This window comes from Nanorana parkeri, unplaced genomic scaffold, assembly GCF_000935625.1.
Source record: "Nanorana parkeri isolate BGI_ZX_2015 unplaced genomic scaffold, ASM93562v1 scaffold186, whole genome shotgun sequence".
NCBI lineage: Eukaryota > Metazoa > Chordata > Amphibia > Anura > Dicroglossidae > Nanorana > Nanorana parkeri.
In genome coordinates, this window is record NW_017306454.1 from 1,813,361 (window position 1) to 1,829,370 (window position 16,010).

The following is a 16,010-nucleotide window of genomic DNA, read 5'->3' on the forward strand; positions in this document are numbered from 1 at the left end:
CTCCTTTTTGCCTAGGGTATTGGATGTGATAACCCACAGGACCTTCGACCGCTGCAGCGGAGGGGAGAAAGGCTCCAGGAACCAGTCTAAGAGCAAGCCGGCTTGTAGGATCGGGTGAAGATAATGTTTTTATTTTTGGCCCTAGGCAAAAACGAGCACTTAACCCTTGCAGTACAGTAGCCCCACTGCAAGGATTATTGTATTTTTTACCTGGAGTTTTTCTTTAAAATGTCAACAGTGCTCAGTACAGCTCTTTAGCATGAACTTGGCAAGCTCTTGAAATAACATGTGTGCACTAGCCCTTTACATCTAAAAATTCAACTGAAGTTTGGAAATTCACATTGTAATAACGCAGAACACCCATTGTTAGTTCATGATTAGAAACGAAGGCAAAGTAAAAATAGTAATAAAAAAACAAAAACAAAACATAAAATTAAATTCTGGCGTGTCAAACACCTCCTTCTTTTGGACCAAGTACAGAAAGTGGATCTACCTGCCAGCAAACATTTCAATTAAATAATAAATTATTTATTTGGTAGACATAAGCATAGGTCCTTAAAGGATTCCATATGTGTAAGTGCTCTGTATGCTCATTGATGAGCCGTTAAAAGGCCTTTTCAAAGTAAACGAAACCTTCAAATTTGGAATGGCCCCATAATTGTGTTCGTTGCTTCAAAGGCTTTGCTTTTGTAATAGTCAGATTGCTCTCTTTGCTCCGTACAAGGCCCATTTTACCTTTACAAAGAGAAGTAAATAAACATGAACACTCCTACGGAGCATACACAAACCAGTCCGGTGTTGAGAATTCGTTGAATGGCCGGCTTCTCTTCCAGCATTTTTAGACATGTTGCTTCATCTTCTACCTCTTCCTCTACGGTTTGTTTGTTGGCAGCGCTGCTTTTGTAGCCGCAGAACCAGTCAAAAAACTTGGAGCACCTGCCCTGGTCCTCGTTGACCCCATCAGTTGGGATCTGACCCATAAGAGCTGCTTGTCCGTTGGAATAACAATCCACAGGTGTCTCTGCCTCCGAGACACTCAAGGAGCTCAGAGGGTTGGAGTCGTCTTTGTAAGCCATTAGAAGGTTGACATCCTCATTGTGGATGTTTTTAATGTGATCATCAGACTTCCCATTGGGCAACACTTGCTTAATGTTAGTTTCTGTAATGGGTGTGAAATTCGTGTCACATTCCTTATAAGGATCGTCTTTGTGGACTTTTTCTTTTATAGTTTTGTTTTTAAGTGCCCAGAAAGTGGTGGTTCTGATCTGATCTTTCTTTGGAGGTGATGTCAAAAGGCTGACTACTATGGCAATAATAGCAGTGATCCAAAAGAGTGCAGTCGCCACATACATGTAGTGGATATTTTTAATAAAACTGGGTCTGTTATCTGGCAAGTTGCACTCTGGGGCACGATAAACAAAGGCCAGAATAAGACGTGTGAAGCCAAGTATGAAACCCACCACGCCACCATAGAAGGCCCCCTGTTCATTGCAGCGTTTCCAAAATATGCCCAGCAGGAACAAAGCAGCAACAGGAGGAGTCAGGTAATCCGCCACCTCTTGGATGTAAAGGTACATTTGGCCTCCTTGCATTTCCACAATGATGGGAACCCATGCAATACTAATGATCACCATAAATGCTACAAAAACTCTCCCCACCATCATGAGTTCTCGAGATGTTGCACTTCTCCGGATAAATTTGTAGATGTCAAGAGTGAAGATGGTACTTGCACTGTTAAATATGGAGTCAAGATCACTCATGAGAGCTGCAATCATTACAGCCATCATGAGACCACGCAAGCCAACTGGGAGGACCTTCATGACTAACCGGGGATAGGCAATGTTGGAACAGCCAGCCCTGCTGCCACACACTGCCATGCAGTGCTCTGGATTAATGCAGGCAATATCCTCCACAAACATGATTCTAGATATCATTCCTGGAATCACTATTAAGAACATTGGAAGAATCTTTAAAAAACCAGCCATAAGAGTCGCCCCTTTGGCATGAGAAAGATTTTTTGCGGCCAAAACCCTTTGCACGATGACTTGGTCTGCACACCAGTACCACACAGAAGCTGGTGTTTGACCCAAGATAAACCCAGGCCATGGAATGTCTTCATCAGTAGCTTCCCGGAGCATTTTAAGTGAATCCGGCTTTGGTGTGACATGGCAGGAGTTTGTATTGGTAAAGTTATAGGTCAGTAATATGGATGTGACATTTGGAGTTGCAAGCATGTATCTCCTTTTAACTTCTTCAAATCCTCCGATTTCAACAAAGCTTATTATGGTCAATGTCAAGGCCCCTATAATCATGAGGAAGGCCTGGAGAGTATCTGTATAAATAACAGCCATCAAGCCCCCTGTCACCGTGAGAATAGCAGTCATCCCAATGAGCAAAATCACTGATAAGTAAAGGTTCCATCCCAAAGATTCCTGAATGAACAATGCCCCTGAATACAAGTCTACAGAGAGTTTGGTGAAGATGTACAAAATCAAGGACAGAACAGCATAGTACACTTGGATTCTATGTCCTCCATAACGTTTAGATAAGTATTCCGGCATTGTGTACACTCCAGAACGTATATACACTGGAATGAAGACCCATCCGAGGAGCTGCAAAAGCAACAAGGCATTTAGTTCCCAGGCCCCTACAGCAAATCCACTTGCTGCTCCAGATCCTGAGAGTCCAATGAAATGTTCACTACCGATATTGCTTACAAATAAGGAGGCACCAACAGCTGCCCAGGTCATTGATCGACCCGCCAGGAAGTATCCACTTACAGTACTCCTGTTCGACTTCCACATTGCAAAAAATCCCAAGCATAATACTAACACAAAGTACAGTGCCACTATGGCGATATCTGCCGCTTCCATCGAAGCCCTCATGATTACGTGCTGCAGTGCTTTCAATTTCTGGACAATCCTTTTAAAAAAATAGGCAACATGTAAAACAGTGCAAAAAAGTCTTTGTCCTTTGGTTTGCTTTCTTGATGTTGGCTCCTGCAATATCCGATTCTTAGCATGCAGTTTTTACTTAAATCGACCATTTCCAAAGCCATCGGCTATTTAACCGCAGAGACAGGACCTATGGTAAGGAACCCTGCAAGGCAGCAAAAACAAAAAAGACAAAGTCACAATTAGAAAAAGGTAGTCATTGTGGAGACAATGACGCTCCAATAAAAAATATATATATGCTGAACAGTGAAGCACCAGATTACATATAACTTGGACTGATAACAGCGTGGTCAAGCACAATCCCTGGAGGGAGGCAGCCACTGGGGATTGTCCATCCCCTTTCTTTACTTTTTCAAGCAAGAGTCATATCTCTGCTTGAATTATCAGGTTCATCTCCAGGCTGGCGACATCAGGCACTGCACTATTGGAACTTCCACTTATGCCTCAGCTGGGAGGTGACCCTATCATTGGAGAAGGCTACTCTGCCTCTATTCATCATGAGCAACTGATGTCATGGGGTACCGAGAAGTGCCAAGTAAGAAAAACAGGGCACAACTTCCACGGAAGAATTAGGAAAAGGAGTATAGCAGATAAATATAGAACTGGATTAACTTGCGAAAGAGTATAGGGGAAAAATGTATTGCATTAATACATGTGATAGCACAGTAAAGCCTCATTAGAACAAAGATATTCACAAGCATGATTCCATAATATATATGAAAAATCAAGGTATTATTTCTCATTTTAGGATAGTGGATGGAGCCATGCAAATTCTTTCCTTTATGCTCCATGGTCAACCGTGCATACCATGCATTTGAAGCTGTAGGTGTGTAGCACAGACACAGCCTAGTATTATAAAGCCAATATATTCCAAACTGCATTAGGGCTGCAACAACTAATTGACATAATCGATTATTGCAAAAGTTGTAAACTTTTTCAATCATCGATTAATCGGCTTCCGATTGGTTGGCCCTGTTCACGGCTCCACACACACTGCGCGCCGCACCTCCTCCCCACCTCACGCTCGCCGCTGCCAGACCCGCCCGTGTGCATCCACACGCCGCACCTCCTCCCCGCCTCACAGCCTACCCAAATCCACGATCGGCACAGGGATGCGGGGATAAGAAGTAAGGAGGAGCAGGCGTGGGGGGATGACAGCCGCCGATAGACAGGCCCGATCTCAGAAACAAGTTGCTGGAAGACTGCTCAGGTAAGCCTGCACTTTCCCCACACATGGTGCTCTATAATGTATTGCTGAGATTTGTATTCCTCTATAGCTGATGGTACATTGTGCTCTATACTATACAGAGCAATGTACCATTAGCTATAGAGGACTACAAATCCCAGCAATACATTATACATACAGTGTATAATGTATTGCTGGGATTTGTTGTATTCCTCTATAGCTGATGGTACATTGTGCTCTATACTATACAGAGCAATGTACCATTAGCTATAGAGGACTACAAATCCCAGCAATAGTACAATATAGCTGGCGGTATTCTGCATTGCACTGTAAAATGTACTATTTCCTGGCTTCGGAGTCCTCTATAGCTGGTGGTATTCTGCATTGCACTGTAAAATGTACTATTGCCTGGTTTCGTAGTCCTCTATAGCTGGTGGTATTCTGCATTGCGCTGTATAATGTACTATTGCCTGATTTTGTAGTCCTCTAAAGCCGGTGCCATTCTGCATTCATTGCTGTATAATTTTACATGGTCCATTTCACTATATTGCACACCACACTTTTGTTTTTCTTTTTTACTTCCACCGCGCCACGCTTGCTCCTGTGATGCACTGCAATCTCAATACAAACTAGTAGTCCCATCACTGGATCCATTTTTAAAAATTTATTTTATTTTTTATCCGATTAATCGAACTTAATAAATCGGCTACCTAATTTTGAAAATAATCGTTAGCTGCAGCTCTAAACTGCATACAGCCGTTTTATGCTTGGTGACCATCATCAATGCAGTATATAGAAACAATGGTTACTACAGAGTAGGGCTTGGTGACCAACAAACAATGGACCAGAAGGTTATGGTGAGAAGGGTCTACACGAGCCCTCCACTGTACTAGTGCATAGAACATCTGTTCTAAGAAGGATCTATGTGTTATGCACTGGTTCAGTAGAGGGCTTATTTATTGCTTTCCTGGGTTATACAAACACATTTCCCAATAACAGTATGTACCGTAATAATCTAAAACTTCTAGATGCCAGAATTTGTTTCAATGTAAGATATGAAGGTAGGAGGAGCTGGATCCAAATGTAGACTGATTTCACAGTTCAGTATTAAGTTGTACAAAAGGGCTCAGCGGGCAGCTCTAGGGGGCACCTCTTAAAATCCAAGAGGTGCATGAAAAAAGAAAAAAAAAAAAAAACAGAAGAACCATACTAAATGCTTAGAGACCATAAAAAGTTAATTATACCCAATACCCCAACATTTTCCAGGGCTTCTAATGGGTACCTTTCACCCGGGTGTAAAAATCTGCAAGGTCTTGGGTGTGAATGGGTTAAAAATGAAAAACATTAAAAACTTAGAGATAAGGGCAGAGTCCAGGAGCTGAGCATCCTGAAATGTGTTGGTTTGTCCTTTTGACTTTTTATAATGAAAAACTCTTCAAGGTCTCTCAACATTTGGTCTGGCGCATACGTTTTCCCCTATACCTCTAGGGCTGCTTTCAAGTCCAATTATTTTGAAAATACAGTTTACCTATTTCAAGAATTACAAAATATTCTGAACAATATGTACATCACAGTTACCTACTGGCTTCTTCTATAATTCAGGGACTTTAGGTCATCTTTACAAGGTAATTAATTGAGTTTCAGTCTTTAAGATTTGCAGTGTGTTTTACATAGAGGAGTTGGAGATCAAGAAGGGTTGGAAGCTCCATTGGAGAGCTCTCACAGCCAAAGTTATGAATTGTCGCCTAGCCCCCCCCAACGATCTTTTATACAAAAAGTTGGTTTCACCGTTTCCGTTTACCCGCAAAAATGTACACGTTTCAGACCAGCAGAGACCACACGTAGCTGAAATATAAATTTTAGGTGGACATGATATGAAAGACTAATTTAGTCACAATTAAAGCAATGTCTAGACGCGTAATAGGCGGAAAGGATATCTGGTTATCCACACATTTTCTCCTTATTAAACTTGAAGGACAAGCAGACCTCTTCTCAGTCTGAAATGTCTTATAAAAGTAAAAGATTACATTGCGTGACGCTATACAGCTAATATTAGACTGTTGCACCAGGGGAGGGTAAGATTATATGTCAAGTCTTCACTGATGTCTAATGCTTTGTTAAAGTATAATTAAAGCCTCCGGTGTTTTTGCATATAGCTAATGCTAGCAAGCAGTAGATATATGCAGAAAGTGTAAAAAAACAAAAAAACAAAACGCTTTAAACGTACTAGTGTCTTCCCCGCACGCTCCGTTAGAAAATGTGAAAAATTCTCGGGCGGCCGCAAAGCATCTTGGGACGGGCGCATGCGCAGTTCACATTTTCGGCCAGGAGACGAGGAGAGACACAAAGTATATGGACAGCATGCACCCGCTTGCAGACACCGTGGGACAGAAAGTGCCAGGAAGCACAGAGGAGTCAGCGCTGGATCGGAGACCCGCAGCAGCTATGGAGGGCCAGATGAAAACGACAGGAAAGAAAAAGATCGGATTAAGAGACATTATTTAAGGTAAGTGCTATAATTAACATTGGGGGGGGGGGGATATTTTTGACTTTGTCAAGCCGATAAGAAGATTTACTCTCCCTTCCTGTCCCAGGAGCAATGTCACCCAGACAGGAAGTGAGGGAGAATCTCCAAAACACAGAAAGTGATAGCAATAAAAATATAAAAGTCAGGGGACCTCTACTGAAATATGTTTTTCTCGCTGCCTATCTTCCTGTTGCAAACTTCTTAACTCCCTGTGAAGACAAGATGTAGTTTCTAGGATAAGAAATGAAGGAAAACCTTCAGCACAGAGCTCAAAAAAAAAAAAGGGAAGAGGAGCGCAAGACCTGATTATTGAGGTTCTAAGCTTTCCTTCATTTATTTAGAAAAAAAGTTGCGGTTTGAGATAAACATTAAAGCTGCCCATACACCTTACAATTTATCTGCAGATTTTCTGTGGTCCGATGGAAAAGGTGCAACAGATTCCTCCATCTACACCTAACTGTGTGGATGGAGTAATCTCCACCAGGGCCAATCTGTTGCACTTTTTCCATCTGACCACAGAAAATCGGCAGATAAATTGTAAGGTGTATGGGCACCTTTAAGGTGCCCATACACTTTACAACCATCGCAAGACCTTAGTCTTGCGATGGTTGTAAAGTAATTTAAAAAAAACGTACGATCTGCCCATCTTGGACAGGCAGATCGTACCTGCGATCATCGCAAGCCCGCCCCGGGCTTCCGATGACTGCAATGCTGAACGGGCAGTGTGCGCACACCGGCCCGTTCGGCAGTGATCTCTCGATCATGTTAAAAACCAGCCGAAAATCGTACGATTCTCGGCTGGTTTTCCAACATGCTCGATATACAAAAAAAGACATGCGACCATACATTAGAAACGGTCGCACGCCTTCCATACACTGCACGATTCTCATACGAGAATCGTGCAGTCTATGGACACCTTTACAGGGTGGTGTTGATACACTAAAGCATTACAGCTGTTCACTTAGTGAATACTCCCTAAACTCGAAGCCGTGTTCACTTTGAATGCCTAAACATGTGCAAAGGATATAAAAAAAAAAAAAAAAAAACACATGCAAGGGAAACTAAAAATAAGACTTTTTCATGCATGATTAGGTGATTGACATAAAAAAACAGCTACAACCTATTTACCAACACTTAGGGGGCATTCACAATCTCTACCCCTTTAGTAAATAAACCCCTATAATTGATTAATGAATAGATCAGTCAACCCTCAAAAAGCAAAATCTACTTGCTGCTCCCTACTTGGTGCCATGGTTCAACATAAATGCATGCCGTTTCCTATGGAGAACAAACCATAAAAGGTGCCCATACACCTTACAATTATCTGCAGATTTTCTGTGGTCAGATGGAAAAAGTGCAACAGATTGGCCCAGGTGGAGATTCCTCCATCCACACAGTTTAGCGTAGATGGAGGAATCTGTTGCACCTTTTCCATCTGACCACAGAAAATCTGCAGATAATTGTAAGGTGTATGGCCATCTTAAAAGTGGTTTCAGACCCTGGATGGGTCACACCTAGTACTATGTAACTGTCAAATTGCTTTCACTGCTACGGTGCATCGCAATGTACATATCATATAAAAAGTCTTAGGCCCTTTTCACACGGAAACCCGTCAGTTCCGATCAGCAGGGAAACCATGCACGGATCGTCTGCTGATCGGAACAGTTTGGAACAACAATTGTGACTTCCAAGTACGGCCAAACTGAACTCAGAACCCATGTTAGGTCTATGGGGAGTCGGATGTAAATGGACATGTGTCCGTTTACATTTAAATCACCCCCGATCAGTCGTGATCGGGTCCAGCAAAAGGGAACTCTTTCTGTTCGGTTATCTAGAGTCGGGATAACCAGATGTACATTGATGCACATCTGTTTAGTTCCGCATGTCCATAGAATGGGCTTTCCGATCAGATCGGTCTGAAAAACAGAAAGGCGGACCGGCATGGACTGCCCGTCTAAGAGGGGCATTAGTGGCGTATTAAAGTGCATCTAAAGCCAAAAACAAAATTAAATATATTGCAACTTTCCAGTCCTTAAATGTGGTGGAAGCATTAGCTTCCAGGTTAGGTACATTTTCAGCAAGTAAAGAAAATAACTGCTGATCTTGCCAGAAAATGGAGCATCTTTCCTTAAAATAAAGCACAAAGAACCTTATCTAGCCCCATCAATCCACCATGTAACAGGGATGAACTAAGGCGGACGTGTTTGAAGTCCAATCTGTGGGACGACCATGGCTACCTCCATGAACACATTGGTGAAAAAAAACAAAGTGCAGCGACTACATGTAAGGATTGGTAAGCTGCTGTATTTTTCATTTCTGGTTTTGGGTTTAGATCCGCTTTAAGCACTTTATCATCAGTTATATTTACCTTTCCAGTACTTTGCAGAGCGGGCAAAGGGAGACAAACTCCAACTAACACTGCTTTGTCAGATGGTCATCAACAAATGGCGGTGATCACCAGCTAGTACTCGGTGGTCATTTCTGGCCATAGCCACCAGCGATTGTCTTTTCACATAGCGCCAACATGCACATCTCCAATACATTCCTGTGCACACTCCCCTACTTACTATTAATGGACCTAATGGGGGTTAATAAGCAGTTAATATTCAAGAGCCTAGGTATAACTATAACAAGCATACAGAAAATAAAACTTCAATAAACGCACAATGGACAGTCATTTCCCGCAGTCGTCCAAATATTAAAACCTGCAAAACTGACATTTTTAAAAGGCAATGTAAGCCGTTCTTACACTGCAAAACCTGCAATCTAGAAGTGAATCTAAAAAGGCATGAAATAAGGATTAAGATGTGGAGGGGGGGAATAGGAATTACTGTGAAAATCAAAATGTTATTAACTCAGATTTGCCAACGCTGATACAAACATGATGTCTGTTCCCCATTACAGCATGCAAAACTGGCCATTTGGGAGGCCACTGAAGGTTTGATGCGCTCCGTGTATCGAGGACAATGAAATGAAAGTTAGCTGCCCAGAACAACCAACCACCATTGTTAATTCCAAACACACTTCAAGAAAACATTTCATCCGCAATATGATTAATTGGCAGAGGACGGTAACACACACACACACACACACACACACACACACACACAATAAATTGTATCTTTCTATTGGAGATGAGATTTTGCAAATAAAAGTTTGAATATTTAAAAACTGAAAACAGATATGTATGTCTATAATGAATTTCCATAAGTTCTATCCCACTCATAATAACCAGATCCATCTAGAAATCCATTTATAAACTTATTTCTTGAAGATGTCCATCCTCAATGCACTGATACTATTTCACTCAGCTCTGTGAATATGCACATCCTTGTACCACCACTCTAAGCCTGTCGTCTGAACTACAACTCAAAGTCTGAACAATGCAACATTATCAGTGCTTGCAGGAAGCAATTGCATCATGGGATATGTAGTCTTTAGAAATGGAGATTGCATCACATCCAGCAGCAGGGAAAAAGACGCAAAGCACACTGGGAATCCAGGTAGTTGATGAAAGTGATGGGCAGAATGAAGGCAGCACTCACTAAATAAAGTGATTTTTTCAAGGAAGCTTCAATTGCATAATTAAAAACTACTATATATGATGTATTCCTTATTATAATGATGATGTTATTACAGGAGAGCATATGCTGGGACTTTACAACTCCTTTAAGACCTGAATTTCTGATCAGTTGGATGTGCCCCATATCTGCCTAAGAAGTGAGGTCTCTGGCATGAGGCAAGACGATAATAAATTTTAAAACATTTATTATTACACAAATTTTTGGTAAAATATAAAAGACGGGGTCACGTCGGGTAAAAAGACACCAAACATGATTGGCTTTCTGATTGGACGGAAAGCATGTAATGAGTCGCCGCCCGGCTTCCTAAAACCAGATGTTCAGGTATCAGTCAAAGCATCGGAGCATTTGTACGAGTACTCGCCCAAATACTCGGTATCAGCACCGATACCTACACTAGTATCGGTACATCGCTAGTCTGGATAGAACTTTTTCGATCTCCAAGCTACAGGCAACACAATGCCCACATGTGAACAAGCACCATTGAAAATAATGGCATTCTTTAAGTTAAGCATTGTTGTTTCAGGAAACACAACAGTACGCTCTGTGTATCTAACCTGTATAATTTATCATATAAGCCAGCTAATTAACTTCCTCTAACCTCTTCTCTTCTGCAGAAGCCTCAAATTCTAATGAACATATCTGAGAGGTGGCTACCAATGTAGTATACAGAATGATTTATTTTCTAAACCAAGAGTAGTTAAATATACACAGTTTGAACTGTGGACCGGTCTATAGGAGTGTTTAGAGAAAGATTAAAAACAGCCCACGGCTGATAATGCTGACATGGCCAGTCAATAAGGACTTTAAATCAATCGATAGTTCAAATTCAACAATATTCTATCAACTAGACATTGACCTTGTTTACATTAACCTCTAAAAATAAACAGGACTTAGAAACGAATCTGCCATATTCCCGACTTCCTTTGAAGGTACACACCAATCAAGGATGACAATTTGGGTTAGATGACCAGAATAAGCACTGTCCGACAATAGGAAACCATGCAATAACAAGGAAAAACTATTTTGCTTTCCGCTTTTCCTCCCTTAACACTTCCTCCACCCTTTAGAAACCCAAGATTGCCTGCAGCAGAAACTCTTCTGCACAAAAGATACCAAAACAGTGCACTTGTGTGTTACAGCTATATAAGTAACTTTGATAAAGGAATGAAAGGCAGAGATTACCATTAATGACCTGGGTAATCTTGGTCATGGCAGGACACCACATGAGACTCGCAGCCTGGTTTCTCCTAGCACATGGGTAACCAAACTCCGGCCCTCCAGCTGTGGTGAAACTACAAATCCCATGATGCATCTCTCTCCGGGAGTCATGCCTGTGGCTGTGAGAGTCTTGCAATGCCTTGAGGGCCGGAGTTTGGCTACCCCTGCCCTAGCATAACCTTGCTGGTTCTTTTGCCACTCGGGCCACCTGCAGACATTTTTCCCCAGTCATCTTCCAGGACAGCCATCGAGATATAGGCTCCGCCTACCTGCAACAGGAAACACATCAACCACATTAAATAGACTCCTCCTTCCATCCAAAGTCAGGTTTTCTGTGTTTCCGCCGGCTACACAGGGACATCGTAACGTTTGTTGTTTTCAGGGCTCATGTTGGTTTGCCTTAGGGCTGAGCCTACCCTGCTATGCGTCGGGACCTACTCCAGGATTACTTGCTGTGGCGCATGCAGGGCTTCCCTATCGGACCCCCATCCGATTCTTGGCCAAGGTTCCCTTCCATCACTCAGGGAAGGCAACCATCCTCCTGCACGTGAGTTGGCGCCAGATGGTGGCCCCCCCTGGTGTACAGCAGTGGCAAGCTGTGATGCATCGCTGAAGCAGGTTGCTCGCGCCCAAAAGGGAAGAAGTGTGCCTCTTGCTTTGCAAAAATGTCAGCTTCATGATCCAAACCCTTGTGCAAAGTTTGTCTAGAGAAAATAGTCATTTAATGTGGTTGATGTGTTTCCTGTTGCAGGTAGGCGGAGCCTATATCTCGATGGCTGTCCTGGAAGATTCCTGGAAACAGAGTTATCAGGTAATCAACTCATGTTTTTCTTACCTATGCCCTTATTCAGGCCACTGAAGGAAAAAATTCCCTAAGAATGGGTTTTAGTAGGTATGTCTCCAGTCAATGTGCCATGCCCGCAGTCCCTGACCATCTCCTCTGCCATGCCCGCAGTACCTCACCATCTCCTCCGCCATGCCCGCAGTCCCTCACCATCTCCTCCGCCATCCCCGCAGTCCCTCACCATCTCCTCTGCCATCCCCACAGTCCCTCACCATCTCCTCTGCCATGCCCGCAGTCCCTCACCATCTCCTCTAACATGTCTGCAGTCCCCGACCATTTCTTGTAACACGTCTGTTGTCTTGGATCATCTTTTACAGAGCAGGGATCCAACTCACCTAACACCTTCCTTCCCTCTTCGGGAAGAGAGTCAGCCAGGTCAGACATACAGGTACTCAATCAAGATGGAAAATCTTTTGCAGGTGTTTCTGATGATCACTCATTATGGCCCAATAGGGTAACCCAAAGTGTTGCAGAGTACCCTGTCAGTTCCGATTGATCCGGGGAAGAACAGGATTTCTAACCTGTCCAATGATCTGCAGCAACAGATCTGATGTTGTGGCGGAACAAGCCCATCTATCTGCTGATTTATCCAGTTGACATTTTCAGTTATGAGATCACTTGTTAAAAACACACCTGTCACTTGCTGACACGTAATAAACACAGAGGCCACCATGGGTGTCATACGTGATAACCTAAGACATTAATATCATACAAGGAGATAACCCTATTATCTTATGTCTGTACTATATATAGTCATGACGAAACCGAGACGGCATTCAAACAGGATGCCAGCGATAAGAAGTATCGTCATTAAAAATCATCTACCTTTTATTTGCACTAAACAGTCTTTTTACACATTATAAAATCTATGTTTCCCCTGGGCTACAACAAACAAGCATACACTCCAGCAGGCAGTCTAATTTTTACAGCGAAAACAGTAAAAAAGAAATGTAGAATGTTAACATATTGTCTGCAGTAATGTGTAGATGAGCCTCGGGGAAACCAAGCAAATTTTCTCTATAACAAAGTTTTGATCAAAGCAAGTAAAAGGTAAAGCCTTAGCCCTGGTTCACACCTAGGCGTATTGCATATGCGCGTCTGTCGCGCGGTAAAAAAAAATCGCACAACAAACACGCGTTTCCGAGGGCTACTTGGCTGCATCCCAATGGAAACGCGCAACAAAAACAGCCCAAAGTAGTACATGTACCTTTTCAGGCGTGGGCCGTTTTGTAGCGCATTAGGGACGGGCTGAAATACGCCAAGGTGGGAACGAGACCATTGAATACAATGGGATTTAGATGTTTGAGCGTTTTGTTAAGCGTTCGTCGAGCGTAGAACGCGCTACAAAACGTTCAGGTGTGAACGAGGGCTTACAGACATGAACCCCAACCAAAACAGAACCTTATAAAGGCAATAAACCTGTTATGAATCTCACAGCTTTATGCAACAGGAGGACATTTTATGTTCCCCAGCACAGATTTTAGTTTATTATGGGCCGATCTAGCCAAGAGATTTCTGCATTGGTTGTCAGGGGTGGTGGCACTTTACAAGACATGGACGCCTTTGTCGCTGCCCAGCTAGAAAAATGTTATGTAAAGAGGCAATTCTGCAACAGAATCAGATATGCCTTCCCGACAATTCCATGAGACCCCATTCACACTGAGCTACAACAAAAGAAGCGCTTTTGAGCTGAGCGACATTGAGCTTCTTTGAGCTGCAGTGCACATTTTGATGCGCTACGTAGCGCTTCTTTTGGCATTTTACCACAGGGACTTTGTAGCTGCTACGTTGGGCTATATCCAAATCAAAAAAGCCGTCTTTGATGTGACATCATTCCTCCTTCTGTGGAGAGTGTAATTTCTGGGCAAAAGAGACACTTGTGTAGCACGCTACAAAATGCTCAGTGTGAATATGGGCTGAATCTGCTGTACAGGCAGGAGATACATTTCTAACGAGTGTCTATGACACTTTATGATTTGCAGGGACTGAGGTCTGTGCTGCCTATAACATTGGATTTTGCTTCACTTTGCCCTTTCATACCAGTGTTGGGACAATATCACTCGTAATACAAGTGCTGGCAATTAGAAATGCATTAAGACAGAAGGAACCCATTGCAAGGTAGCAGCTTTGCCCACCTCCATCTGTTTAATTGACATTGATTATGATAGTATTAGGTACAGAAACCTGTCGCATTTGCATTGTCTGCACTGGTACGGACTCATCAGACACCAACAACCTACAAGTACCCCCTTAGGTGCACAGCTTTGACCAGTCATGTTACCACCCCAGGTTACTGCAGGAACATGAAAGATGTAGCTGGGATCCCCTGCATCCAGCAGGGCTGAGCTCCACCGTAGGATGCCTTGTGGATGATCTGGCTCTGGTAGCCCAGCAAACAGTAGAAAGCTTTCCTAACCCCATATACTCCAATAAAAGTAACATGGTCCACATGATAGAAAAATCCCGGAACTGTCTATATTAGCTGAAAGGGATCCCTCAAATGGATGTGATAACTCATTACCAAATGTAACAAGGTATGTGCATGCGTGCAATTACAGTGCACCCATTAAGAACCAATAACCATTATGTGTGTGCGTATTTGTACATAACAAAACGTGCACAACACAGATATATTATTCAGAGAAAATATTGCAATCTTTCAGTAAAGTTTTATGACCCATTGTACAACTTCCCTAAAAACACTGCCCGGCTTCCCATACCTTCTCATTACAATAGTTTGCCTATTGACCCTAAACATGGCCGGAATATGTCAACAGGATTCAGGCTTCATAAACATCAAATGGGATTCACAACTAAGCTGGGGCTTGACAAATTTCAAAAAACAGGCAGGTTCACCCATTCTTAGTCATTGTATCATAACTATAGCTATGTAAATTCCACTGTACCACACACACCTATGAATATATTATGTTGTTATAATTATACTATGAATATAATGTATCCCATTGTATCATATACACCGAGTGGCCAGATTATTATGACCACCCCATCAGTACTTTGTTGGGCCGCCTCGTGACTCCACGAGATGGTGAAAGGCGATGCGAGGAATCTGACACTGCCCTGTTGCCCTTCTGTTGTCTTGTACCAGTCTTGCCACTCTCCGTTCTGCCCTAACATTGACTAGTCGCTGACGGCCACAATTCGCACGTTCAGACCCAGATTTTCGGCTGACAGTCCGGTCTTTAAACACTTTAACAACAGTTGCTCTTGAGCATTTAACGAATTCTGCTGTTTTGCCGATACTCGCTCCATGGCTCCGAGCGCCAACAATCATCCCGTGTTCAAAGGCTGTTAAATCGCGTTGTTTACCCGTATCTTCAGAAAAAAAAATCACTTCTACTGTCGTGGTAAACAACCTGCTTCCCTATTTATAATGGTCTGGCCCTCTAGCAACTTCAGCGCCAAATTAAAACTAATTATAGCTAATTTGCCTACAAACATCAGGTGGTCATAATAATCTGGCCACTCAGTGTATAGTATATACCATTGTATGGCACACCTCTGCATATAGAACATGTCATTGAATACTGCTACCAAGAATAAAGTGTATCCCTTTGTAACATACAGTATATGTTACATTCATGAGAGAGAGACAGCACAAGATTATATATATACTACAATGGCATGTACTATTCACATGGTTGTAAAATATATATCTATATGATACTATAACCAT

The 16,010-nt window shown here is 42.5% G+C and overlaps 2 protein-coding genes across 3 annotated transcripts in view; both read right to left on the reverse strand.

The window, feature by feature from the left end:
- MRPS6 (mitochondrial ribosomal protein S6) overlaps positions 1-16,010 on the reverse strand; it is a 57,322-nt gene that overhangs the window by 37,892 nt on the left and 3,420 nt on the right. The window lies entirely within an intron of this gene.
- The window catches only part of SLC5A3 (solute carrier family 5 member 3), an 18,907-nt gene continuing 3,382 nt past the window's right edge, over positions 486-16,010 (reverse strand). For both annotated transcript variants that reach the window (XM_018555164.1, XM_018555165.1), the window contains exon 2: positions 486-3,099. In XM_018555164.1, coding sequence (XP_018410666.1) covers positions 738-2,885 — 2,148 coding nt within the window. In that variant the 5' untranslated portion in view covers positions 2,886-3,099 and the 3' untranslated portion in view covers positions 486-737. The remainder of the gene's footprint in view (positions 3,100-16,010) is intronic.